The sequence below is a fragment of the Pristiophorus japonicus genome, chromosome 10 (genome assembly GCF_044704955.1).
Source record: "Pristiophorus japonicus isolate sPriJap1 chromosome 10, sPriJap1.hap1, whole genome shotgun sequence".
In the NCBI taxonomy this organism is placed as follows: Eukaryota; Metazoa; Chordata; class Chondrichthyes; family Pristiophoridae; genus Pristiophorus; species Pristiophorus japonicus.
Window position 1 is genome coordinate 136974372 of NC_091986.1, and position 27866 is coordinate 137002237.

General features: G+C 42.8%; 1 protein-coding gene across 6 annotated transcripts in view; it reads right to left on the reverse strand.

Annotated features, from left to right (window-relative positions):
• The window catches only part of LOC139275104 (four and a half LIM domains protein 2), a 65354-nt gene that overhangs the window by 30829 nt on the left and 6659 nt on the right, over positions 1–27866 (reverse strand). Inside the window, exons 2-5 of one of the 6 annotated variants that reach the window (XM_070892103.1) lie at positions 25432–25613; positions 25080–25276; positions 18379–18560; positions 4953–5127 (exon numbers count right to left, since the gene is read on the reverse strand). In XM_070892103.1, coding sequence (XP_070748204.1) covers positions 4953–5127; positions 18379–18534 — 331 coding nt within the window. In that variant the 5' untranslated portion in view covers positions 18535–18560; positions 25080–25276; positions 25432–25613. Of the gene's footprint in view, positions 1–2128; positions 2767–4160; positions 4253–4952; positions 5128–18378; positions 18561–25079; positions 25277–25431; positions 25614–27866 lie in introns of those variants that run through there. The other 5 variants (XM_070892104.1, XM_070892102.1, XM_070892105.1 and 2 more) reach the window with 5 other exon arrangements.

Consider the following 27866-nt stretch of genomic DNA (forward strand, 5'->3'; position numbering starts at 1 on the left):
ATAAATGATTCATTCTCTGGTTGGCAATGAGTAACTAGTGGGATGCCACAGGGATCAGTGCTGGGACCCCAACTATTTACAATCTATATTAACGACTTGGAAGAAAAGACTGAGTGTAACGTAGCCAAGTTTGCTGACGATACAAAGTTGGGAGGAAAAGCAATGTGTGAGGAGGACACAAAAAATTTGGAAAACGATATAGACAGGCTAAGTGAGTGGGCAAAAATTTGGCAGATGGACTATAATGTTGGAAAGTGTAAGGTCATGCACTTTGGCAGAAAAAAATCAAAGAGCAAGTTATTATTTAAATGGAGAAAGATTGCAAAGTGCTGCAGTACAGTGGGACCTGGGGGTACTTGTGTGCATGAAACACAAAAGGATAGTATGCAGGTACAGCAAGTGATCAGGAAGGCCAATGGAATCTTGGCCTTTATTGCAAAGGGGATGGAGTATAAAAGCAGGGAAGTCTTGCTACAGCTATACAGGGTATTGGTGAAGCCACACCTGGAATACTGCGTGCAGTATTGGTTTCCATATTTATGAAAGTATATCCTTTCTTTGGAGGCAGTTCAGAGAAGGTTCACTAGGTTGATTCCGGAGATGAGGGGGTTGACTTATGAAGAAAGGTTGAGTAGGTTGGGCCTCTACTCATTGGAATTCAGAAGAATGGGAGGTGATCTTATCGAAATGTGTAAGATTATGAGGGGGCTTGACAAGGTGGATGCAGAGAGGATGCTTCCACTGATGGGGGAGACTAGAACTAGAGGGCGTGATCTTAGAATAAGAGGCTGCCTATTTAAAACTGAGATGAGGATAAATTTCTTCTTCCAGAGGGTTGTAAATCTGTGTAATTCGCTGTCTCAGAGAGCTGTGGAAGCTGGGACATTGAATAAATTTAAGCCAGAAATAGACAGTTTCTTAACCGATAAGGGGTTATGGGTAGCGGGCAGGGAAGTGGAGCTGAGTCCATGATCAGATCAGCCGTGATCTTATTGAATGGCGGAGCAGGCTCGAGGGGCCGTATGGCCTACTCCTGCTCCTATTTCTTATGTTCTTATGTTTCAATGAGATCACCTCTCATTCTTCTAAATGCTAGAGAATATAGTCCCTAGTCTATTCAATCCCTCCCCATAGGACAATCCCCCCATCCCAGGAATCAGTCTGGTGAACCTTTGTTGCACTCCCTCTATAGCAAGTATATCCTTCCTTAGGTAGGGAGACCAAAACTGTACACAATACTCCAGGTGTGGTCTCACCAGGGCCCTATATAATTGCAATAAGACATCTTTACTCTTATACTAAAATCCACTTGTAATAAAGGACAACATACCATTTGCTTTCTTAATTGGTTGCTGTACCTGCATGTTAACTTTCAGTGATTCATGTACAAGGACACTCAGGTCCCTCTGAACACCAACATTTCCCAATCTCTCACCGTTTAAAAAGTACTCTGTTTTTCTATTTTTCCTACGAAATTGGATAACTTCATATTTCTCTACATTATATTCCATTTGCTATGTTCTTGCCCACCACTTAGCCTGTCTATATCTCCTTGAAGCATCTTTGTATTCTCGTCACAGCTTACATTCCCACCTGGCTTTGTATCATCAGCAAACCTGGATATATTACATTTGATCCCCTCATCCAATTCATTGATATAGATTGTGAATAGCTGAGGCCCAAGTACCAATCCTTGCGGCACCCCACTAGTTACAATCTGCCAACCTGAAAATGACCCGTTTATTCCTACGCTCTGTTGTCTGTCCATTAACTAATCCTCAATCCATGCTAGCATATTACCCCCAATCCCATGAGTCCTAATTTTGTTTAATAATCTCTTGTGTGGCACCTTATCGAATGTCTTCCGAAAATCCAAATATACGACATCGACTGATTCCCCTTATCTATTCTGCTAGTTACAACCTCAAAAAACTAACAGATTTGTCAAACATGATTTCCCTTTCATAAATCCGTGTTGACTCTGTCCAATCCTATTATTATTTTCTAAATGCCCTGTTACCATGTCCTTAATAATAGATTCTAGCATTTCCCCTACGACTGATGTTAGGCTAATTGGTCTGTAATACCCCGTTTTCTCTCTCCCTTCTTTCTTAAGTAGCGGGATTACCTTTGCTACCTTCCAATCCGTCGGACCCGTTCTAGAATCTATAGAATTTTGGAAGATGACAACCAATACATCACTTGGATTGCTTTCTGCAGGGTGACCATGATGTCAGCCGAGAGCAATTTGTGTAGGAGACCTTTGTGGCCGATTCCGATGACAAATATGTCCCTTAGTGCTTCATTAAGGTGGTCAGCAAAATCACTCGATGCAGCTAGTCTTCTTAAGTGTGCAGCATACTTAGCAATTTCTTGGCCCTCAGGTCGCCAGTAAGCGTAGAACCAGTGCCTGGCTGTGAGGATGCTTTCTTTCAGTTTTAGTTGTTCCTGCATGATTGTTACAAGTTGCTCATAGCTCTTGGTGGTTGTCTTCTCCAGGGCTAGTAAGTCCCTGATGAGACAATAGATGGTGGGCCAACAACTGCTAAGCAGGATGGCCCTGCGTTTGTTCGGTAGTGTGGCCACTGTGTCCCCGTCCAGGTCGTTGGCTATAAAGAAATGTTCCAATCTTTCCACAAAAGCATCCCAATCTTCCCCCTCTCTAAATTGCTGGAAGTTGCTGTAGTTAGACATGTTGAGCGTGTAATTCTTGACCTTGTATTCCCGTCGCCAGTTGTAGTGGATGTAGGCACCTTTAGTAATGACTCCACGAGGCAGGGTATGATACTTAAACTGTGTAGACCTGAGTGCAGCTCCTGAGTGCGGACAACAAGCTGTGAGTTCCTTTTTATTCTGGGTTACCTGCAGTGTGCCTTACCCTTAGGTCTCCAGCAGCAGCACCCTCTGGTGTACAGGTAAGGTGTGTACAGTATAAGGGTATATTCAGTGTGGCATAACAGTGTTACAGACATCACACAGTAAACAGGCATGCATACGCAACAACATCATCAACCAAATTCACCCATTTGAGTTTCTATGAAAAAACACATTCATGAAAGCAAAAACAAATGCATCACATGTTCTTAGATATTTGGAAGAAGGATAGCAAGCTACAGATAATTAGAAGATACATTTTTTAAATGTTCAATTTGCTGTCACTTCTGCAATGCTTAAATAAAAAATATAGCTCATCATAATTTAACATTTCACTTTCAACTCCATTGTCCTCAGACTGAAGATACCAGTTTTTAGGTAAGTGACTTTTATTTATGTCTCTTTTAGGTACAATAGGGTTTGCACTATAGGGCAAGACATCTCAGCATGCTGTGCTAATGTCAGTTGAAGGCTCTAACTGGTGTTAATAGGGTTGGAAGTGAAGTTAAATTCTGGTTCTAAATTTGAATGAAATCACAAAATCTAGGCTTATTCCCCCTCCCTTTACTTGGAAACAGTTATTATTTTCATAATTCTCAACAATCTTCAATAGCAGCCATATTTTATGGTTACCATCGATGGCCCAGCATGGTAATTATAATGCTGAAGTGTTAGACTCTGAGCGAACCAACTGTCAAACTTAAACAAAAACAGAAAATGCTAGAAACGCTCAGGTCAGTCAGCATCCATAGAGAGAACAAATCAGTTTTAGGTGAGGACCCTTCGTCAGAACTGATCCATGGATGCTGACTGATCATCTAAATGTTTCTGTTTTCATTTCAAATTCTAAAGGCTGATTTTCACTTTCGGCAATGGTGAAAAACATGCGATAGCAGATCGGCCAACTGTTAAATAACCCTCCCAATTTTCCTTTCCATTGAAGTCAGTTTTACCCATGACCAATCTGTCTTCCGTCACAACTGAAAGTTAAAATCAGCCCTCCAGTATTAGTCAACCATCAACTTTGCCTCCACCAGTAAAATGGGCTATTCTAGTTCTTGTCCTTACCACTAGGTGGCGCATCCTGTGGCAAGGGAATCTGTCTCAAAGAGAAGGGAAAAAACTATCAGGATCTGTTTTGTCCTGCTTTGTGGAAACCACGATCACCACGATGGTGGCCCAGGTGTTGGTCTATAGGCCAGCCTTTCCTGCCTGAAGATAGGATTGTGGTTGTGTGATGCAGCAATGAGTAAAGCAAAGTGAAAGAATATTTTTACTGTACTTACTGGTGTGAAGAATCAATCTTCTAACAGAACATACGTTGCAATGGGCCAAAAATTGTGCTTGAAGGCGTACCTCCGAAGTACGACTCCGACCCGTGAAAGAATTACACACTTCCGACTGGCAGCAAGGCTACGAAAACTTGCGGTCTGTGGATGCAAGGCAGAGGGCAGCGTAATGGCCCACAGATCCCAGAAACGCAGGCGGTGCAGAAGCATACCTGGGATCACGTGGACCTGTAATCACAAAGCAGGATTCCATATTAATAATTTCCGAAGGGAATCCCGTAATGAAGTGTAATGGAATCCCCAAATCTGATCTAATTACAATTTGCAGAATTGGAATTTAATTCCTAAGTAGCTTCATTGCACAAACCTCACTAAAAATTTAATTTTTTGTTAATCATTTTAGACATCATTAAAACTCTAATCCGGGCCAATATTTGCAGAAACTCATTTGATTTAATGTATCTGTATAATTTATGATATGAAAATGTTTCAATCATGCCTGAACAATCACCCGGTTTGCATCAACCATAAAATTTCCGTGCGTAATTGCTGGCCAGTCGGTGGGCAAATAGCGGCAGTAATTGCTTTTTCATGGTCTGGGCGGATGGCCTGTTGACATGTATGTTGACAGACTGCAAGTTCTGGATTTTGCACTTGTGTAAACTCATCAAAGGAGGTATGGCGGCATACTCTCAGAGTACTCAGCCATACCGACTGCAAAATCTGGGCCTTCGAATCAGATTGACTCTTGATGATTCAAGAGTTAATATATGTAAATTTTGTTCTAACCTGGAATTATTGTCTTCTTGCAGTCCTGACACTTGGAGGAATACTCATTTGAATAACAGTCTGTACAGAGCAATTGATCGTCCTTGGCAGCGAAAGGCTTATCCACCAGTGATCGTTTGCACTGGAAGCAATGGAAGCAGGCTTCATGCCAGTGGCGGTCCTTATAGGACAAGTCCTGTCAGAATCAAAAGATACAATAAAAATGCAAAGTTGAAGCATTTCAAATGGCAATTTAAATGTCACCCAGTTTATATTAGATTAATGTTCCCTGCTGCTTCCATTAGGGTAGGAGAGTACTTGATGTGTTCTGTAGATAACACAGATGTTTCTGGTTTACATTTTTGTTTGACAATTAAAAGCATGAGCTGTACAAAAATGATCTTGCACATATGCACAGGAAGTGCTGCACTAATAACCTAAACATGTAGAAGTACAATAACTCCAGTGGAGATTTATCTTGTGGAAAATGTGAGCAGAAGTTACCACCTCTTTATAAAGCACGATCAACCCACTGAAAAGTTAGGCTGGAAAGTAATTTTTCTTCAAGGCTGGTCCCTTTTATTGCAATTGTTTGCATTTACAGCACATAGTTATACATTGTTGGCATAGTTCATGTAGCTCAGTGTACATAATACAGAGATGGAGTGATAGGTAGTGAGCATTATGAGTGGATGGCCCAGGAGACTGCGTTGGTGAATTTGCTTGCTACCACTCAGTGGGATGTACTGCCAAGTTACTGTTGTAAGAACATACAAAAAAAGGACATGAAAAGACCAGCTGGTCCATCAAGTCTATCCTGCCCTATATGGTGCAACCTGCTCACACCATTAAACTCTGCTTACCACCACTCCCTCTACCTTAGCCGAGCAATCTCCTGAGAGAGGCAGAAAAGCAGAGAAATAAAACCTTCGGCCAAAATCTCTGTGAAATTCTTCTATGACCACCAGAAGCAATCAAGTAAACACCAACAGACCACTGTGATGGGTACCACTGTCCCCATTAACCCACCTACTTTCTATTACTTAAGTGTCATCCACTCACAGGAACGCGTCCAGCTCCATTTTGAACTCTTGCAGCAAATTACACTCACTGCTTGCACTAGTAACTTAATCCAGAGGTCGCTGACTCTGCGAAAAGAACATCCTGGCATCTATTCCATTCCAGGGACTTGAGCACATAAATCTAGACTGACACTCCAGTGCAGTGCTGAGGGAGTACTGCACTATCGGAGATGCCATCTTTCAGATGAGAAGTTAAATCGAGGTCCCGTCTGGCCTCTCAGGTGGACGTAAAAGATCCCATGGCACTATTTCGAAGAAGAGCAGGGGAGTTATCCCCGGTGTCCTGGCCAATATTTATCCATCAATCAACATAACAAAAACAGTTTATCTGGTCATTATCACATTGCTGTTTGTGGGAGTTGCTGAGTGCAAATTGGCTGCCGCGTTTCACACATTACAACAGTGATTACACTCCAAAAGTAGTTAATTGGCTGTAAAGCACTTTGAGATGTCCGGTGGTTGTGAAAAGTGCTATATTAATATAAGCCTTTCTTTCTTTTAACGTAACTCTATGTTTTACAAAGATATTGCACAAACAGGTCGAAGTTATTGGCACAAAAGGGAAACTTGCATTGTTACCCTGATGGCTTAAATAAATACTGTAAAAAAAATCAAACAATATCAATGGAAACTAATACTGGCATCAACTCCCAAATGAGAAATATAACTTGCGCTATTGCTTGTCTGGGTGAAAATGTACCTTTCATGTCTTGGCTTATTTTTTTTCCTTTCCACAATTGTTATATTAAGTTCAAATTGACATTAGGCAATTTTCCTATTAATTAAAAATTGGTTACAGTATTTGATTTTCAAATCACTGTCATGTATTCAACCAGCATTGTAACCCATGTATAATCTGACCTAAGTTATACACTGTGAGAACAATGACCACTAGGTGGGAGACACTCCTAACCTGGGCCTTCAGGTACAAAAGGGGAAGCTCCACCCACCTTCATCACTTGGAGTGCTAAGGAATAAAGGACAGGTCACAGACTGACCTTCTCTCAAGCATGGGCCTCGTGTGCATTTATACTGTATAGTAAGGACATATCAATGGCGATGAGAAACTGGGATTTAAATCACGCGAGCATGGCCACTAGCAGAACAGACGAGAGGTATTGTGTTAAGGAATGGTTGGGACAGAGATTCAACATTGTTAAAGCAGCACACAGTTCTCCAGGCAGACAGGGGCAATCGGGCATGCCCCAACATGTAGTCGAATCCAGAGGGGGAGTTCGACAGAGACAATGGCAAGCTGATCGGTGATTCACGCCATTGCAAGGGACAATGCGGCCAGTAATGGGGCCATCAACACCTGTTAATGGCACACTCAAGGACAATAACAGTGGCAGTCAGGGACGATCGACTGGCAAGGGATCTTTTGTTTCCAACAACAGCTCATGTTGGAGGCGTGGAGGCACACACTCAGCCGGAGTTTGCAGAGGTGAGCAAAATACCTGCAGAAATTGCAGAAATGAACGCTGGGGGAAATCGCTGGAAGCTGAAGTTCAGCGAGTTCATGTGGAGCACGTATACAGTTCATACACCAGGACGCCACCGATAATGATGAAAGTGCTCCTCAATGGCATCCCAGTATCAATGGAGCTAGACATGGGGGCCAGCCAGTCTCTGATGGGTATCAAACAGTTCGAAAAGTTGTGGGCGTCCAAGGCCAGGAGGCCAAAATTATCGCCGATTGACGCACAGCTACGGACTTACACAAAGCAGATCATTCCGGTGCTAGGCAGCGCCACGGTAGTCGTGACCCACAAAGATTCGGAGAACAGGTTGCCACTCTGGATTGTCCCAGGGGACAGTCCCGCACTACTGGGGAAGAGTTGGCTTGCTGTCATGAACTGGAAATGGGGCGATGTCAATGCAATTTCCTCTGTGGAGCGAGTATCATGCTCACAGATCTTGGACAAATTTAACTCACTATTTCAACCTGGCATCGGCACTTTCATGGGGGCCAAGGTAGTGATTCACATAAAACCGGACGCCAGGCCAGTACACCACAAGGCCAGAGCGGTGCCGTACATGATGCGGGAAAAGATAGAAGGCGAATTGGACCGCCTGCTGAGGGAAGGTTTCATCTCGCCAGTCGAATTCAGTGACTGGGCGAGCCCGATTGTGCCGGTGCTCAAGGCGGATGGGTCGGTCAGGATATGTGGTGATTACAAGGCCACCATCAATTGGGTGTCACTCCAAGACCAGTACCCGCTACCGAGAGCGGAGGACCTCTTTGCGACGCTATCCGGTGACAAACTTTTTTCAAAATTGGAGCTGACCTCAGCTTACATGACCCAGAAGCTGGCGAGTGAGTCAAAGAAGCTGACCACCATCACGACACACAAGGGGTTGTTTGAGTACAACAAATGTCCGTTCGGGATTCGCTTGGCCGCCGCGATCTTTCAACGAAATATGGAAAGCCTCCTCAAGTCGATTCCAGGGACGGTGGTTTTTCAGGACGACATCCTCATCATGGGTTACGATACTGAAGAACATCTCCACAACCTGGAGAAGGTGCTACGCAGACTGGACCGGGTAGGGCTGCGACTAAAAAAGGCGAAGTACGTCTTCCTAGCTCCAGAGGTAGAATTCCTGGGGATGAGGGTAGCAGCAGACGGGATCAGCCCTACTGCGTCCAAGATGGAAGCGATCCAGAGAGCACCCAGACCCCGTAACACGACGGAGCTGCGTTCGTTCCTGGGGCTCCTGAACTATTTTGGTAACTTTCTTCCCAAATTGAGCACGCTGCTAGAGCCGCTACACGTGCTCCTACGCAAAGGTCGCGAATGGGTCTGCGGGGACAGCCAGGAAAGGGCTTTGAATAAAGCACGTAATTTGTTATGTTCCAACACTCTGTTAACACTATACGACCCATGTAAGAAACTTGTGTTAATGTGCGATGCGTCATCCTATGGTGTCGGGTGTGTGTTGTAGCATGTCAATGTCAAGGGTCAGTTACAGCCGGTAGCTTATGCCTCCAGGAGTCTGTCCCAGGCAGAAAGGGGTTACGGGATGGTTGAAAAGGAGGCGCTCGCATGTGTATATGCTGTAAAGAAAATGCACCAGTACCTGTTTGGCAGGAAATTTGAGCTGGAGACAGATCACAAACCCCTAACGTCCCTTTTGGCTGACAGCAAGGCCATAAATGCAAACGCATCGGCCCGCATACAGAGGTGGGCACTCACACTAGCTGCCTATGACTATACAAATCGGCACAGAACGGGCACCGAAAACTGCGCTGATGCACTTAGCAGGCTCCCACTAGCCACCACTGAAGGGGCTACCGAGCATGCTGCTGAGATGGTCATGGCTGTTGAAGCTTTTGGAAGTGAAGGCTCACCCATGACAGCCCGTCAGATTAAAGTCTGGACAAATAGAGACCCGCTATTGTCTCGAGTCAAGAATTGTGTCCTGAATGGGGACTGGCAGCCACGTACAGGGCATGCCCTGAGGAATTTAAACCATTTCACAGGCGCAGGGATGAACTCTCGATTCAGGCCGATTGCCTACTGTGAGGAAACCGCGTAGTCATGCCCCAGATGGGCAGAGAGGTGTTCATCAGAGAACTCCACAATGAGCACCCGGGCATTGTCATGATGAAGGCAATTGCCAGGTCACACGTTTGGTGGCCAGGGATAGATGCAGATCTGGAACTTTGTGTTCGCAGGTGCAACACGTGTGCCCAGCTGGGCAATGCGCCCAGGGAAGCCCCCCTTAGCCCCTGGCCATGGCCCGCCAATCCTTGGTCACGCATCCATGTGGACTACACAGGTCCTTTCATGGGAAAAATGTTTTTGGTTGTAGTAGACTCCTACTTCAAATGGATCGAGTGTGACATTTTAAATTCAAGCACATCCTCTGCCATGGTAGAAAGTCTACGGGCAATGTTCGCCACCCACGGTCTACCGGACGTCTTGGTCAGCGACAATGGCCCGTGCTTCACAAGCACTGAATTCCAGGACTTCATGGCAGGCACTGGAATTAACCATGTCAGAACGGCACTGTTCAAGCCGGCCTCAAACGGCCAGGCAGAACGAGCAGTGCAGATAATCAAACAGGGGATGCTCAGAATCCAAGGGGGTTCCCTACAAAGACACTTATCACGCCTCCTGTTGGCCTACAGATCCCGACCACACTCGCTCACAGGGGTTCCACCCGCAGAGCTGCTAATGAAAAGGACGCTCAAAACCCGGTTATCCCTTATACACCCCACCATGAAAGAAATTGTCGAGAGCAGGCACCAGCCACAATATGACTACCATGACAGGAATGCGAGGGCGCGATATATTGATGTAAATTATCCTGTTTTTGTCCTCAACTACGCTGCAGGGCCCAAATGGCTCGCAGGCACTGTGATTGCCAAAGAGGGAAATAGGATTCTGGTAGTTAAACTTACCAATGGACAAATCTGCCGCAAACACGTGGATCAAACAAAAAGGAGGTTCAGCAACCCCATAGAAGAAGCAGAGGAAGAACACGATGTAGAGTTCACAGGTGACTGAACACCGGAACCAAAAGGAGGAGAGCCCAATCACTGTGGGCAGTCTGGCTAGGCCTGAGGCACCGCAAACAGCAGATACTCAGGCCAGCGCCCAACAACCGGAGCCCCAACTCAGGCGCTCTACAAGAGAGCGTAAACCACCAGAGAGACTCAATCTGTGATCCCAATAAGACTTTGGGGGGGAGGTGATGTCATGTATTCAACCAGCATTGTAACCCATGTATAATCTGACCTAAGTTGTACACTGTGAGAACAATGACCACGAGGTGGGAAACACTCCTAACCTGGGCCTTCAGGTACAAAAGGGGAAGCTCCACCCACCTTCATCACTTGGAGTGCTAAGGAATAAAGGACAGGTCACAGACTGACCTTCTCTCAAGCATGGGTCTCGTGTGCATTTATACTGTATAGTAAGGACATATCAATCACTGTGCTGGGAAAATTATTCAGGGCATACTCCAGAAATGGCAGATATTTTGATAAAGTTATGGTTTTGTTCAGCGTAAACTTAGCAAGTGCAAAAATAAAACATAATGCGAAGAAGTAACCGCACTGGTTTTGTGGGAATCTGCACCACGTGGTGTGGCACTGAACTATACTAATCCCTTGTTTTTAACCGTTCTTGACCAGAGCGACTGTGTGATTGGTAAAACTAGCCTCAACCTTCTTAGGCTAGGGAGGGAAAAATCAGCAAGTGTTTGTTTACTATCCAATGACTGTCCTGCTAAAAATGAGAATGAGTACAGGGCTGGCCTGGACTGTGATGTACTCTGTGATAAACCAGACTGCCCGCACTCAGTGTTGGACGAATATTTGGGTGACATACCAGAGGGCAGCCATGGTGAATTGTGAGTTGTTTTCTTAAAAAGAACGTGGTAAAGGAGAAAACCGGAGGGGAAAATTGGAAGAGAAAATAAAAATTGTACAAAAGATATTGTGCTCCTGCATAAATTGTGACAATATGGCTCTAACTTCGTACCCATTTTGATGCTTTAAATGTAATAAATTACTGTATTATAGGAAACAGAAAGTGGAGGTGAATGAGTTAGAAACAGTAAAACAAATCTTTGGGTTTAGATAAAAGTAGAAAAATATAAACTCCAGATCAGGAACTGCTTTATTGTGTAGGCTTAACCAGTCTACATTTAACAAGTGAAAATATATAAAAATAACCACATTTCCACAATATAATGTCCCAAGGCAAAGTACCCAGGGGAATTTCTTGGGCCAAAACTATCCATAATGACATACCAATAACTCAGTAGACAATGTATTGCATGGTGTAGTACTGAGCCCTACAAACTAGGAAAAGCCCCGGTTCAATCTTTGATCTGAGCTGAGTTCGCTGTACTCAGCTGGAACAATGATGGGGTCGCTGTACTCAGCTGGAACAATGATGGGGTCGCTGTACTCAGCTGGAACAATGAAGGGGTCGCTGTACTCAGCTGGAACGATGGGGTCGCTGTACTCAGCTGGAACAATGAAGGGGTCACTGTACTCAGCTGGAACAATGATGGGGTCGCTGTGTCCCTAGAATAGGCAAAGAAAAATAAAAAGCAAAATGTTCCTGTTGTTCATCGTTAGTGAGCATTTGTTGAACGGTGTGTGTGGGCGTGTGTATGTGTATTCATGTGTACATATGTGTGCGCATATGTTTATATTTTTGTGTATATGTGGCCATCAGGCTTGGTGACACTCACTTTTTGTGGTCAGAGTAGCTGCTGAGGCAAGGGACTGGAGAGTTGTGGCGGGCTTTGGAATTACACCCAATCATAACAACATAGAAACATAGAAACATAGAAAATAGGTGCAGGAGTAGGCCATTCGGCCCTTCGAGCCTGCACCCCCATTCAATGAGTTCATGGCTGAACATGCAACTTCAGTACCCCTTTCCTGCTTTCTCGCCATACCCCTTGATCCCCCTAGTAGTAAGGACTACATCTAACTCCTTTTTGAATATATTTAGTGAATTGGCTTCAACAACTTTCTGTGGCAGAGAATTCCACAGGTTCACCACTCTCTGGGTGAAGAAATTCCTCCTCATCTCAGTCCTAAATGACTTACCCCTTATCCTTAGACTGTGTCCCCTGGTTCTGGACTTCCCCAACATTGGGAACATTCTTCCTGCATCTAACAGAACAGTAATTTAGAAATAAAGATGAGAAAGAGGAATTTTTCTGGTTAATATGTCAAAAGGTTGTACAAAACAAGGCCATCCTGTGATCTGACAAATATCTCCAGAGATTTGTTCATCCTCACATTGTCAAATCAACATTTGGCCATGATTTACCCTCTGTGATTCCTCGTTGCAGTTTTAATTAGAAGTGGATAGTGCTGTTATTCAGCATTATTTCTTTCCAAACTCTAAAGGAAACAATTCGTCTGTATTCAGGGAAACAAACATATACAGGAACCTACTGATAAATGTGCCACTCCTGCAGTCACTCTGATAAAGACTGTCACATGGCTCCTGTGGCTTGTCTCAGCCAGCCAAGTTGCATTGTTTATGACAATATGTCAAAGAGTTATATTTGCTGAAAAGTTTATGATAAGTGATAGACTGATGCCAAAATATTCTTAACACGCATGTTGCAATCCCCTTTTATTTCATCATCTCAAGTCTAAGGCCTCATGTTGCAACCAATTTAAAAGCGTGACACGAATAGGCCTGTGTGGTTAACTTTTGAAGCAGTGCCATTAAAGAAGTATCATTTCTGAGTTTAGTCGACTAATACTATGAATTAAAATGATCTATTTCAGCATCTGCCATGGAAAATAACAAGTACAAATACCATGCAATAAAACGAATATGTTATGAAAACTGCAAAGGATGTTTCGCGCTCAGCAAGCTAGAGCGTTGTCATTGTTTAGCCACAAATATTTACTGTATTTTTGAGCTCCAAATCAATCAGAAAAGATTTTTTAAACCTAATAAACGATTCTTTTCAGTGGAAGAAGCAAAAATCAGAGAAGGTAAAATGCTGTTTTATAATTGCGTCTGATTCTTAAATCACTAAAAATTTGAATTATTAAGTGTCGTATATTTGCAGTAATAAGAAAATGGACCCATGGCTGGTAGACAGCTTTCTTCCGCATACCCAAGTTTTGAATTCTTTGGAAGGTAATTCATTTAAGTGTTATTCTGTAGTTAAAATTATTTTTACCAGTACAAGAATCAAAGAAAATGCAGTATTTCAACTACCAATAGAAAAATAATTTCCCTTCACCAATTAGGAGACACATTTGCATTCAGAATTCCTCTAACGAGTGAATCTTGCAAGAACTTGGGACACCTTATGTTAGGTATGTCATTGTGCACATTGCATATATGCATTATCACACAACATGCATACGAGATTGTGCAATGTGCATAGGTCATCACGCTATGTGCCTAGGTCATCACGCAATGTGCATAGGTCATCATGCAATGTGCATAGGTCATCACGCAACATGCATAGGTCATCACACAACATGAACCGGAAGCAAGGAAGATTCTGTTTTTCGAAAGTGAAAAATAGGAAAAAATTGAATTTTACCCATTTAACAATCCATGAAAATCCAGGAATTAATCAGTGGAAATTGGTAAAAGTAAAACACAATTTAAACGGTGCTATTCATGTCTGAGCCGAGACAGTGTCAGCAGGCTGTTCTACCCTGGAGGGCATTACAGCTAAGTCAATGCCTTCAGCAGAAATCCTCTTCCTTGGCCCACAAAAGCTCAGACCTTCTGCTGGCCTGTGCAAGGCCTCCTTCCCCCGCCCTACACCACCAACACCATCCAGTTCCTGGAGAGAATTCTGAAACCCAGGACCATCTTCCTGAAAGCTTTGTCATTAAGTGAGGAAATTGAAATATCCACACTGTCGAGCAGAAGGTGTGAGCAAGATTCAGGGCTAGGTTGCAGAGGTCGGATGGAGCTCGGCCATTAAGGATTTTTGGAGACAAAGACAAGGATTTTGAAATCAATAGTTTGGGACATGGGCAATCACTGGAGGTTGGCAGGACAGGGATAACAGGTGAGCAGTTCTGACCTGCTGAGTATTTCCAGCATTTTCTGTTTTTATTACGGGTAAGTGGAACTTAGTACGGAATAGAATTCAGGAGGCCAAGTTCTGATTGAACTCGAGTTTGTGTCAGATGGAGCTTGAGAGGAGAGCACTGCAGAAATCTAGCCTAGAAGTGAAAAAGTCATGGAAGAGGAGAAAATTGCAAGCAAATAAACAATGTCAGCAGTCTGAGACCTAGCATGTGGTTCATCAACACACCAGTCATTGAGTAATAATAAACACGCTTGTATCTGTGGTTTCCCAAGCACATTGATTTCCTTAACTTCATCAGGCCTGTCATAGGAAGTTGCCAAGCAGGTTTGGTGTTACTTCACAGGAAGATAATGTCAGTGAATTAGTTATTTGGGTCTAATTTTGTGTATGTCCTGGGAGTCATTTTTAACTTCATCGCCTGGGTGGTAACCTGACGGAGCAGAGTCTATGCCCTTTGTAGAACCTGCCCAATCTTCATTCCATTGATTGGAACAAAATCTCTGGCAGGTTCTGCAATGGGTGGGTGATCTGCTCCACCAGGTTACCACCCAGGCGGTGGCGTTGAACACACCTAGGCCACAGCTGGAGTACTGCATGCATTTCTGGTCACCATGTTACAGGAAGGATGTGATTGCACTAGAGAGGGTACAGAGGAGATTTACGAGGATGTTGCCAGGACTGGAGAATTTTAGCTATAGGAAAGATTGGATAGGCTGGGGTTGTTTTCTTTGGAACAGAGAAGGCTGAGAGGAGACTTGATTGATGTGCATAAAATTATGTGGGACCGAGATAGAGTGGCCAGGAAGAACCTATTTATCTTATTAGAGAGGTCAATAACTAGGGGGCATAGATTTAAAGTAAGTGGTCAGAAGTTTAGAGGGGATGAGGAGAATTGTTTTTCACCCAAAGGGTGGTGGGGGTCTGGAATTCACTGCCTGAAAGAGTGGTAGAGGCAGAAACCCTCATAACATTTAAATTGTACTTGGATATGCACTCGAAGTGCCATAACCTACAAGGCTACGGAGCAAGAGCTGGAAACTAGGATTTGGCTGGATAGCTCTTTGCCAACCGGCACAGACACAATGGACCAAATAGCATCCTTCTGTGTTGTAAATTTTTATGATTCTATGGTACCTCCCACCCACCCCCCCCCATCCCCCCACCCACCCCACCCCCTCCCCCCACCCACCCCACCCTGCCATATCTGCTTTGCAAACAATGTTGACAAGTAGGCATGGGGATTGATTGTCCATGTAGAACCTGCACAGTCCCATCAGCCTGTTAGCGGTGCAGGGTCCAAGGAGCAACCTAAAGAAGTTAGAAAAATGTAAAAGACGTGGCATGGGTAAAAACAATTGAGGAAAGGAGAAAAAAACTGGCTCAATGAGTAGCTGAAACATACAGACCAGAAAGTCTGTGTTGCGTTAACTGATCTCAGTTGAAACACTTGTTGAGGGATAGAATTGGCCAAAGTGCTGCTAGGTTCAGGACAGGAAACCCAGCCAGCGTGTCCGCTACTGACTGATATTCAATGAGCGCTGCTGGAAGTGCACTTGTCAGTATTGAATGGTGATACAATTGAAGTTGATGTGTTTGAAAAGGATTGCTGATGCTCACTGTTAATGCTCATATGTGAGTCTTAACGGTCGGTGCCTGGCATCCATGGAGTGGTGCCCCAATAAGGAGTCAATACTTTCATGAGGTGCAGGGGCGAGAAAGTTGGCTGGGAAAATTGGTGAGATAAAAAGAGCAACTGTTACCTGACAATAGAAGCTCTCAATTTAATTACAGTTGAATTTGTGATGTGTACCATGCAGTACTCAATGTACTGCAAATACAAACAACACCATAGCTTCGAGCATTGGAATACGAATGTACAGTGTCACGAACCAGGTTGATTGTTGATTCAATCCCCACGAACTAATTTTCCAAATAGGAGTTGTGCTAAGCTGGGGGCACAGAATGGAAACTGTGGCAGCCTCCTGTGGCACGAAGAGAAAGCCAGAAAGGAGAGTTACACCAGGGTGGTGCACAGAACCTCCTGACATAGGAACCATGGGCCAAAATTTCCCCATGAGTTGCACCGTTTTTTTGGTGTAACTTGATTTTTCTGGTGTATCTTTTTAATTGCAAATATGGCCATTTAATTTGCGCCAGTGTAAGTGAGTTAGTTAGGTTTTTTGTTAGGTCAGTTTTTTTTTTCAAAAGGGGGCGTTCCCAGCCACTTACACCATTTATGCCAATTTGGCCAGAAAAAAGTTGTACTAAACTAACTTAGGGCAGCGCATGTGTCCACTTTTGTCCGCACAGAAAGACCTTCCTTACAGTTAAGGAATCGGCGCAAGTAACTACATTTAAATCATCACCAAGCACCAAACAAAGCACAAAATTTTTACGAGCAATTAATTAACAAATAAAATAGAAGGAACCCTGCACCTAAAGCACCAAGACCAAAGTAATAAGCAATCAATAAATAAAAAATTCAAAAATAGAAGGAACCCTGCATCTAAAGCACCAAAATCAATCAGTAAATAACAAATAAAAGATAGATCTCCTACCTTAGGGAACGCAGCGGACCACCGATGAGGGAGCCCATTGGGCCAGGGCTAGGGACAGTGTGCCTCGGCCCCTCCCACACAGCCTGCAGCGCGCATTTGCGTTTGCAGACTCTAGCGCGCATGTGCAGAGGTCCCAGCACTGTTTTCAGCGCCGGGACCTAGCTCCACCCCACTCTCTTTCTTCTGCATCACACCAGCTCCACAGACGGCCAGAGAATCGCCCATAATCGCACGGATTTTTTGGGGCACTGCTTCTGAAGTAAAATGTCGGCGGGGAGGTGCACTGGAAAAACTGGAGGGCCAAATTTGGGCCCATAGGAATTACTAAATGAAAAAAGACTATGGTCCATCTAGGTTGCCATCTACCATCCTGGTAGTTGCATGATACAATGATAATAGAGTTGTTGGCTATGCATTGCAATCAATCTCTGTCAATTAGACCACAACAGACCCAGACATGATGTAAGGAGAACCCCAGTAGTGAAGAGCTTTGGAAACCAAAGTTCCAAAGTCACCTGTTCCTCCCAAATATGCAACACTTACCACATGTTATGTCTCAAATTACTTATATACTGACACCAACTATAAAGTGTTCAGTAGCAGTGGTCTTTGGAGCAGCTCATGCATCTGTACTGTCAGAAGCAGCACAAGAAAGCCAAATGGGTCTGAAGACAGTGGCTAATTTACAAAGAAAGAACATTACAAAAGAAAGTTTGAACAAAGCTGCAAATGCTAAGCCAACAAGATACAGTCTCCTCTTGATAATTTGAAGTAGTTGCTTGCTCTAAAAATATGAATTATCCAATAATTTGAATTAAGCAGCATAAACAACAGTGAGAATTTAGTATGGAAAAGATTTGAATTGTCAGATAGCTTGAATTAAGCAACTTCGAATTAAGAGGAATATACTGCAGTTGTGAAGATGCACACAGTGCTTCAGAAGTTGGGTATTTGATTTCCACAGGTGAGAAATTCCAATCTCGCCTGCAATATGTCTTGTCGATTTCTGCCCCCCTGGCAGAGGGGACATTCGTAAAATGGACAGTAATTCCTGTTGATTTTAATTATATTGAGCGTATCACAGTAATTAAACAGCTAACTCACACAGAATTAATATTATTATCATTTTCTGTGTGGCACTATTCATAACCCAACCCAGTGCACAGAACTGCAGACAGTATTGTTAAAACAGCAGACCCCAACATTTGCATTGTGTGGCAGTTACACCTCAGTGAACGAAGATAACAGATCATATACCTTATTGTCGCACGCAATTGGTTTCTTGCATTCCTCACAGGTATTTGAATAAAGGCTTTCATAGCACTTCACACAATAAGGGTTGTCCTCTCTCAGGATGTATTTCTTCCCAAAGAGGGACTCCTTGCAGTAGTGGCAGTCAAAGCGTTCTGCCATTGTGCTTTTTAGAAAGCTCCAAGCACCTAAAATTCAAAACAAGAGCAGGAAATTGAAACAGTCCTGATTATCTCAATGCATTTCAGCACATCTACAATTGACTCAGTTCAGTCATAACAAGAATAAAAGCATTTACAGATCAGCAGCACTCAGTGTGACATCAGAAATGTAAATTGTGACAGATTGTCGCAGTCACTCACTGTTCCAATGGTCAGACACAAGCTAAGGTGTTAGATCACCGGCCCCTAGAATTCATACAGTTTGAACTGCTGCACGCCTAGTATCTGGTGAGTGTCGTGTTGAAGCAATTGAGTGGCTGGCTGCCTAATAAAATCCTTGTGTCATTTTACCATATAAGGGTATAAAAGCTAGGAAATCATTCTCTCTCAGAGACTAGCTACAGCTGGCAGCTGACCCTCCTTCTCCATAGGTTTACTGCTTTTCTACACTGCCTTCTCTCTAATTTTTCCTAACGAGTAAGTCACTGAGCTCATTTTAACAAGCACAGAAACATAGCATGCCCCCACAAGGGGCTTGTAAATAAATCCCTAGATAATTTATTAAATAGACGAAGATACCATAAACTGTTATGATTGAAACAAATTTCATGTTCTGTGTGTACAACAAATAAGTATGTAGCCATTCAACTTTATACAAAACTATAATGTCGCACTGGAATTAAATTAAAATGCAGAATTTTGAGGAATTCTACGTTTTTTTTACTTTCTGTGTGGATAGATAAGTAAATAGATCAATGTACATCTACATGTAAGGTTATTGTTATTACCCTTTTCCAGAGTTAAACCTACTGTCTAATTATTGTAGTCCAATAAAGCACGAGATGCAAGACCCTGATACTTAATCTAATTCCTAAATTGTTCGGTCTTTATGTCGGGATCAATCTGCATTTGGTGTTAGGACAAAATGGGGAATGTGAGAGCATGAATGTCTAACAGAAAATGACTCTGGTACAATGTGTGCGTATAAATATTTATTTATTATCTCATAAGGGTTTGTGTCCAGTTCAAAATGACTTTAATTATAACCACTAAAGGAGCAGATTCACAGGACTGTGTCCCAAATGAGGTAAGCCATTCATACCTCCTACATTTGCAGTACTGTGTGAACTAACCCAACCTGTAGTAGCCTTAACTTTGTGCCACTAATGGTATTCACAAAGGATGGGTTGCTCCTTGTAATGGTCTGGATAGCAATCCAGGCTTTTCCTTCCAGCTAGTATATTAACATTTTGGGACCCCATTGGGGAATCTACCGTTGTCGTTTCTTCAGCTGCTGTACCAAGCTTGCTTAAGGAAAATATTAATTCATAATGTGAGGCCTTCTACATTCAGGCATTTGTTAGATCAAGCAGGTTTAATAGCACCTTCAATTTAATTAGTGGATAGAGTTTTCCTTCTAGTCCAACTTCTGGTGCCTTCAGGCTATTTGAGTGGGCGGAAGTTCCCACTGGAAACTCTGCCACCAAGGATGTCTATTCCCATTTGTTGCACCAGTGACCAGGTCATATCTAACATGTTTCTTGATATATATATTATGTACCAGTATTGAGATCCACTTAGTACTGATAAAATCATCTTCAAGCCTCTAGGCTACCCTGCTGTTCTAGACACTATCTCTGTTGAATGGTCATCAATATGTTGCTAATAACGAGCTGGTGGCCTGGTGCTGGGGCCCACGTGGCATCCCTTCATAATGACCTTAGGAAGGGAACCTGTAGTCCAAAATTGATAAAGGATCAGTACAAAAACAGTCACGGGTCAAATTGTGTACTGTTTGAATTATATGAAAGGTTTTGTTTCTTGGTTGAAAATTGCTTACGTTAGTCGTCTGCTGTGCTTTTGTGTTTCATTATATTTTATTTTGGTTTTATTTCGTAGGGTTGTTTTCATTATTTTGGAGGTTTTATATTTTGTTTTTTTGCATTTGGGCTTCAGTAGGTCTTGTTTCCTCCGATAACTGTGCCCTTCCTCCCCCACAACCATAAAATTATATATCAGTTGGTGGCACAATGTTACACAGATCTTTTGTCAGTTCTAAAAGCAGAAGTAACTACATTGCACAGCAGTCACAAGCTATCATCAGAGCAGCAAATTATGACTATGTATTGCAAAACTGTAAGATGTATTTTTTTATTTTAATTTTCAGAGCACGGAATAATAATTGTAGCCTGCTAGATGACAACTGTAGAGTTCTGCACAGTTTATATGCCTTGCAACGGAAGTTTCTATTGGAAGTGCTGCAGAACTGCTGATTGTGAAACATTCACAGCTGACTGATTTCCTGGTGGAATATTTGAATATGCAATGAAATAGCAAATGAGCATGCATAACTGATAAACGGTATCATAAATTCTAATGACTTTCTAATAATAGTGGAGTTGGCATTATACATGGTTCCAGATCTAAAATCTGTGGGAGAATTTTCCAGTGGTTATCCAGTGTGAGGACCTCTGAAATTATCATTGTCAGTCATCCACAATGAAAGACACAGTGGTAGGAATTATTGCATAAAGTGCTACCATAGAAAGAGGAGTAGGCCATTCAGCATCTCAAGCCTGTTCAATTAGATTATGGCCAATCTGTACATCAATTCCATTTACCCATCTTTGATCCATATCCCTTGATCCCCTTATATAACAAAAATATATCGATCTTCGTCTAGAAAATGTAAATTGATCCATCATCCAATCTATTGAAGGAGAGAGTTCCAGATTTCCACTACCCTTTGTATGGGAAAGTGCTTCCTGATTTCACTCCTATATGGCCTGCTATAATTTTAAGATTGTGACCCCTCGTTCTGTATTCCATCACCAGAGGAAATAATTTCTCTGTATCTGACCTATCAAATTCCTTTATCATTTTAAATACCACAATTTGATCACCCTTTAAACTTCTAAACTCAAAAGAATACAAGTCACTTTATAAAACCTGTCCTCATAATGTATCCTTTAAGCTCCCAGCTTCATTCTGATGAATCTGCGCTGTATTTCCTTCAAGACCAATATATCCTTCCTGACATGGAGTGCCCTAAACTGAATGCAGTACTCCAGATAGGGTCCGACCATGGCTCTGTACAATGGAAGCATAACTCCCTCCTCTTTGTATTTCAGACCCTTTGAGATAAAGGCCAATATTCCATTAGTCTTTTGATTACGTTTTGCACTATGCACTATCTTTTAGTGATTTGTGTACTTGGACAACCAAATCTCCTTGCTCCTCCACAGTTCCTAGTCTCTCACCATTAAGAAAATATTCGCTTTAGTCTATCTTGCATCCAAAGTAGATGAGCTATAACTTCCCCAAATTGAAATCCACCTGCCACAGTTTTGCCTGTCTATGTTCTTTTCTAACTTCCTGCTCCTATCTGCATAACTTACTGTGCCTGCTCATTTAGTGTCATCTGCAAACTTGGATATACTCTCTATTCCTTTATCCAAGCTATTGATATATAGTGAAACATTGAGGCCCCAGTATAAATCCCTCTAAACACCTCTTGTCAGATCCCTCCAATCAGAGTGCATTCCCTTTATCCTTACTGGAAGCAAGTCATCCTCGTTCGAGGGACCGCATATGATGATGATGACTCTCTGCCTCCCACCTCCCACCCAATTAGCAACCCAAGCCACAAAGTTACCTTCAATTCCGTGCACTTTTATTTTTGTCTTCTGGAAGCCCATATAGAAAACATTTATATCATACACAAGCAGTAGTGATGACTTTCACACACATTGGGCCCAAACCAATGAATTTTTTTTTGCGCAGTTGCAGAGGTACGTCTGATTTTTTTAGTGGCACGACTATGCCAAAAAAAAGTTCCAAGTTTCGCCGGCATAACCTTTCATTTTGGAGTGCCGCAGATTGTTCTTAAGCTCTGTTGGTGGAGCTTAAGGTCTGTGCCGAAAAACTGAGGTTGCCAGGATAACGAGGGACACACTGAAGGGCTGAGGCACAAATAAAGCATTTCCCCTTTGTAAAATAGATCACTATGTGAGACTTGGGACAACAGACTGAAATCGCAATATATGAAACAATATGAAATTCCTTTATTCCCTTTTAGCATTTATAGATTTTTTTCACCTATACAATGCCGGGGCTGCTGCAATCCCGGGCCAAAAGCACCCCCCACCCCCTCCCCCTGCCGGTGCCGCTCCAATCCCGGGCTGAAAAGCCCACCGCCCCCGGTGCCGTGTCTTCAGCGCCGCTAAAACAATGGCATCTTCTTTGCGCCAATTTTCTCATCTCTGCGCTGATTTTCTTAAGTGTAGGTAAGGTTTGTCAGATGGATGCAGTGCGCTGTTTTTGAAAAAATTCGTACTTGGCCAAACTTCTGGCTTAAATGGCCAGAAATGGCGCACCCGGCAGCTTCCGCCCCCAGTGGCGTCAAAACATCGGTAACTAAAAAAATCGGACGTTAGTACTTTAAGATGGCGCAGAAACTTTGGCGAAACTTGCAGATTTTATTCTGCTCCAAAAAAAACAGCATAAGCAAAAAAACGGCGCAGAATGGTGGCGAAAATTCAGCCCAAACCTCAATACATAATGTACTTCTAAGCAAACAAACATGTTTTCCAGAAATATGGTGCCCCTTTAAACCTAAAGGTAACCTTAAAATTGGGTGTCTTTTTAAGATGAAATACTTTCCCTTTTTAATTAGTTAAAAATAAATCTAATTATACAATGCCTTTTACATCCTCAGAATGTCCCAAAGTGCTTTAGAACCAATGGGTTACATTGGAAATGCAATAACTATTATTATATCAACCATAATATTGTTATTATGAAGCCAAATCCCACTAGCATTAGATGACTCTAATTTGTTTTTGATGGTGTTGGTATCAGGGGAACTTACTGCAATTCTTCAAAAACTGTCATGGAATCATTTATGCGCTCTTTAACAATCAGTCATGACCTTGATTAAGTGGCTAATCTGAAAGGCAACACCTCCAAACATGCAGCATTCCCTCAGTACTAAATTAAAGTGTCAACCTAAGTCATGTGCTCAAGTCCGTGTGGGGCTTATACCCTCGACTTTTTGACTTGGGCAAAAGTTCTGCCAAATGAGCCAAGCTGGTAATTGAAAAGAAACATTCAATCATTCTTCTACCAGTTAGGAGAAATGTTGCAGGCTCTTTAAATTACAGCCACCTAAATGAGGCAATCCTGTTGTTTCTGAAGGACCAGAGAACCACCTCAAGACTTGGCAACGCCATGAGCACATATAAACACTGCCATCCAATGGATTGCAGCACCGGCACTCCATTGTGTCACAGAATCATTTTTACTTGAAGCACATCTGTAATGTAAACGGGATTTCAGTTTTTAGCACCAAACCTTCAGCTCCTGAGACTTGCCATATGACACTGAGTCTCGATAAAACTGAAAAGAATTACTCTATGGTAGGATTGTTAATTGCTTCTCTAGTTTAGGTGCCAATCCAGAGGTATCAGCAAGCAATAAATGGTCAGGTACAACTATTATAAAAATGGTGCTTTTTAGAACCAATACTTCCTTAAGCCTGTCTACAGCAATAACAAAAATTAAACAAAGCAGAAGGAAAGTTGACTGACAGTATAAGAGTAGCTAAAAATAAAAATCCATTAACAGACTTCATTACTTAAATTCATTAACTTCATAAATGAATTATGACTAAGCACACCAAGGCGGATATTTTACTTGGGTACTGTGCAAGGGATAGTTCCTTCAATAACCGGTAAGGGAGGAAACACTGACAGGAACTAAGGGTCCTGGTGCACTTTTAAAAAAGGCTGGTATTCAACAACATGAAATATAGTAATGAAACAAAATGTTTAGCAGTCTAGCAATGAGTGTAGCAGCACTTCTGTTGCTAGATACCATTCAGAGGTGTTGTGTATTGCTGGAACTCTGCAGTTCCAAATTAATTGTGGCATCAGAGAATTATAATTTGATATAGAGAAGCTTGTAAACTGAGCTGAAGTACTCACCTTTCTATTTCATGCCTTAATTAGTGCTTTTCATAGTGAAATTTCTTTGTTACACAGAAAAATATCCTGGAGAGGCAGAAAGTCATTTTATAATGACTTCATTAAACGTTTCATTAAAACAAAAGGGCGAATTGCAACCCATACATCCCTCAGTGAAATGAGGTAATTCCCTAGATGCTGCAGCATTCTACACTGATATCATTGGCATCTCTGCAATGAGACAAATGCTGTGAAACGTGCTGGTACGTAATGAGACAGGGCGCAATCTAATTCTGGTTTGAACTTTCCATTTCCCCAAAGGACTTCTTGTTTCACATCTAAAAGGACAGTTTGCCAATAATAACCCAACAGGTGACAATGCTGTGTATTGAGTGTGCCCGCTGCCTCCTTGTGGTCTAAAGAGGTACGTCAAGATAAAAGAATGAATAATAGTATAATGGAAATGACCCAAGTGGGCCTAGTTCAGTTAATCTCATTCCTTTATATTATTTTTGAATGTTTTAAATATCTTCAGTGGAGTATTTTGTTGCAACTATTAACTTTTTGTACTTCCCCATTTTACCCTATATTTTCTTCTGAATTGTGAAGTTTGTCAACAATGTTGCTTCTTCTAGGGTGATGGATAGGATTTCCTCGGGTGCTCTGTGATCACCCAGCTAGTTAGCATCCGTGATCTGATGTGTGTCAGCCTGGTCTCTTCTCAAACCTTTAGAACTGAATTAAGACAATCAAAATCTTCCTTTTTAAAGTTGCTTCTACCTTCAAAATGGAAAGTTAAAAAAAAGAGAGCAGGGAATATGAGAAAGATAGATTGGAAAAATGATAACATACAGCACAAAATTAAAATGTTTATAATGTTTCCTTTTTAATTAAATTTTAAAGCATTTAATTTTGTATTTTAGATTTAATATTACCTTGCCTTAATTGGGAGCACTCCTTGGCCTGAACCTTCCCAGCCCTGTGAGTGTGGGTTTGGAGGCAGGGCCGCTGTCAAAATAGCCCTGATTGACAGCGGATCTGAATCCCGCTCTGAACCCGCCTCCGTGTCAGTTTCTTAACTGTCAGGTCTGCGTCACGATTCAGAAGAAAATATCGGCTAAAATGGGGGAAATACAAACAGTTAATAGTTGCAACAAACTACTTGACTGAAGACATTTAAAACATTCAAAAATAATATAAAGGAATGAGATTAACTGAACACCAAGTGGCGGACTAGTTAGTTAAGGTACATAACAGATAGTTGAATGCTATTTTAAAGGAAAAAAAGCAGGCACACAATTTTACCAACTTTTTGATGAGTTTGCCGTCCCTCGTGGAACATGCCAGGTAAGTGTGTCTGGTTTTCAATGACTCTCTATTGCTTTGACTAGTTGACAGCTGCAGAAGTGGTAAGAGCTATCATTTCACAGCTGTTTACTTTCCAATGTCAGAATCTGAAGCCTTCAGGATTTGGAAGATTTTTTTGAGCTGTTTGCAGCTGGAAGTTCTTATGTATGTAACCTTGTACAGCCAGCAGAGGGCTCATCCCCTAGAGTCCCAAGGGATCCCAGAATTCCTTGGGAGCACAGGTACTTAAGGAGGCCTCACAGGCTGGAGAGGCACACTGGAGACCTGCAATAAAAGACTAGGGTCACACTTTACTTTGAGCTCACAGTATCCAGTCAGACTCTTTATTCATATACAACAACTGCCGACGAGATACAGATGATGAACCCAACGATGCAGAGAACAGTGGGAATCTTGGAGAAATTCTCGGAGGGAGATGATTGGAAACCTTCGTGGAGCGACTCGATCAATACTTTGTGGCCAACGAGCTGGAAGGAGAAGCGAACGCTGCCAAATGAAGGGCGATTCTCCTCACAGTCTGCGGGGCACCAACGTATGGCCTCATGAAAATTCTGCTTACTCCAGCGAAACCCACAGAGAAATCGTACGATGATTTGTGCACACTGGTCCGGGAGCATCTGAACCTGAAGGAAAGCGTTCTGATGTTGAGGTACCGGTTCTACACCTACAAAAGGTCTGAAGGCCAGGAAGTGGCAAGTTATGTTGTCGAGCTAAGATGTCTTGCAGGACATGGTGAATTTGAAGCACATTTGGAGCACATGCTCAGAGACTTTTTCGTACTTGGCATTGGCCATGAAGTGATACTTCACAAACTTTTGACTGTAGAGACCCCAACCTTGAGCAAGGCCATAGCGATAGCCCAGTGACAATACTAAGCAAATCTCTCAGCACACGAGTGCTGCTACAAGTACTGTGAACAAAGTAATGCTGTTTTCAAATCGCAACGTACAGGGCAGGCCCCACATGCCTGCAGCTGCACATCCGCAGATGTCTCAGAGTCCACCATCAAGGGTGATGAATGCAAGGCCATTAACACCTTGTTGCCACTGCTGAGGTGATCATCGTTTTCATTCATGCCGCTTCAAAGGGTACATTTGCAAGGGCTGTGGAACAATGGGACACCTTCAATGTATGTGCAGGCGAGCTGCAAACCCTGTTAATCCTGCAAATCACAATGTTGCAGAGGAAGACAGATCAACGGCGGATCACAATGAACCAGAGCCTCAGACTGAGGAGGCAGAGGTATATGGGATGCACACATTTATCACAAAGTGTCCCCGATAATGCTGAAGGTTGAATTAAATGGACTCCCATTGTCAATGGAGCTGAACACGGACGCGAGCCAGTCCACTATGAGCAAAAAGACTTTCGAAAAATTGTGGTGCAGCAAGGCCTCAAGACCAGTCTTGACTCCCATTCACACTAAACTGAGAACTTACACAAAGGAACTGATTCCCATAATCGGCAGTGCTACTGTAAAGGTCTCCTATGATGGAGCGGTGCACAAGTTATCACTCTGGGTTGTACCGGGCAATGATCCCACACTGCTCAACAGGAGCTGGCTGGGAAAGATACGCTGGAACTGGGATGACGTCCGAGCGCTCTCGTCCGCTGACAACACTTCGTGTGCCCAGGTCTTAAACAAGTTCCCTTTGCTATCCGAACCAGGCATCGGGAAGTTCCAAGGAGCAAAAGTGCAGATCCACCTAATTCCGGGGGCATGACCCATCCATCACAAGGCAAGAGTAGTACCGTATATGATGAGAGAATTGAGCTAGACCAGCTGCAACGAGAGGGCATCATTTCACCGATCGAGTTCAACGAGTGGGCCAGTCCCATTGTTCCTGTCCTCAAGGGAGTTGGCACCGTCAGAATCTGTGCTGATTACAAAGTAACTATCAAGCGTTTCTCCCTGCAGGATCAATACCCACTACAAAAGGCTGACGACCTTTTCGCTACGCTGGCAGGAGGAAAGATGTTCACGAAGCTGGACTTGACCTTG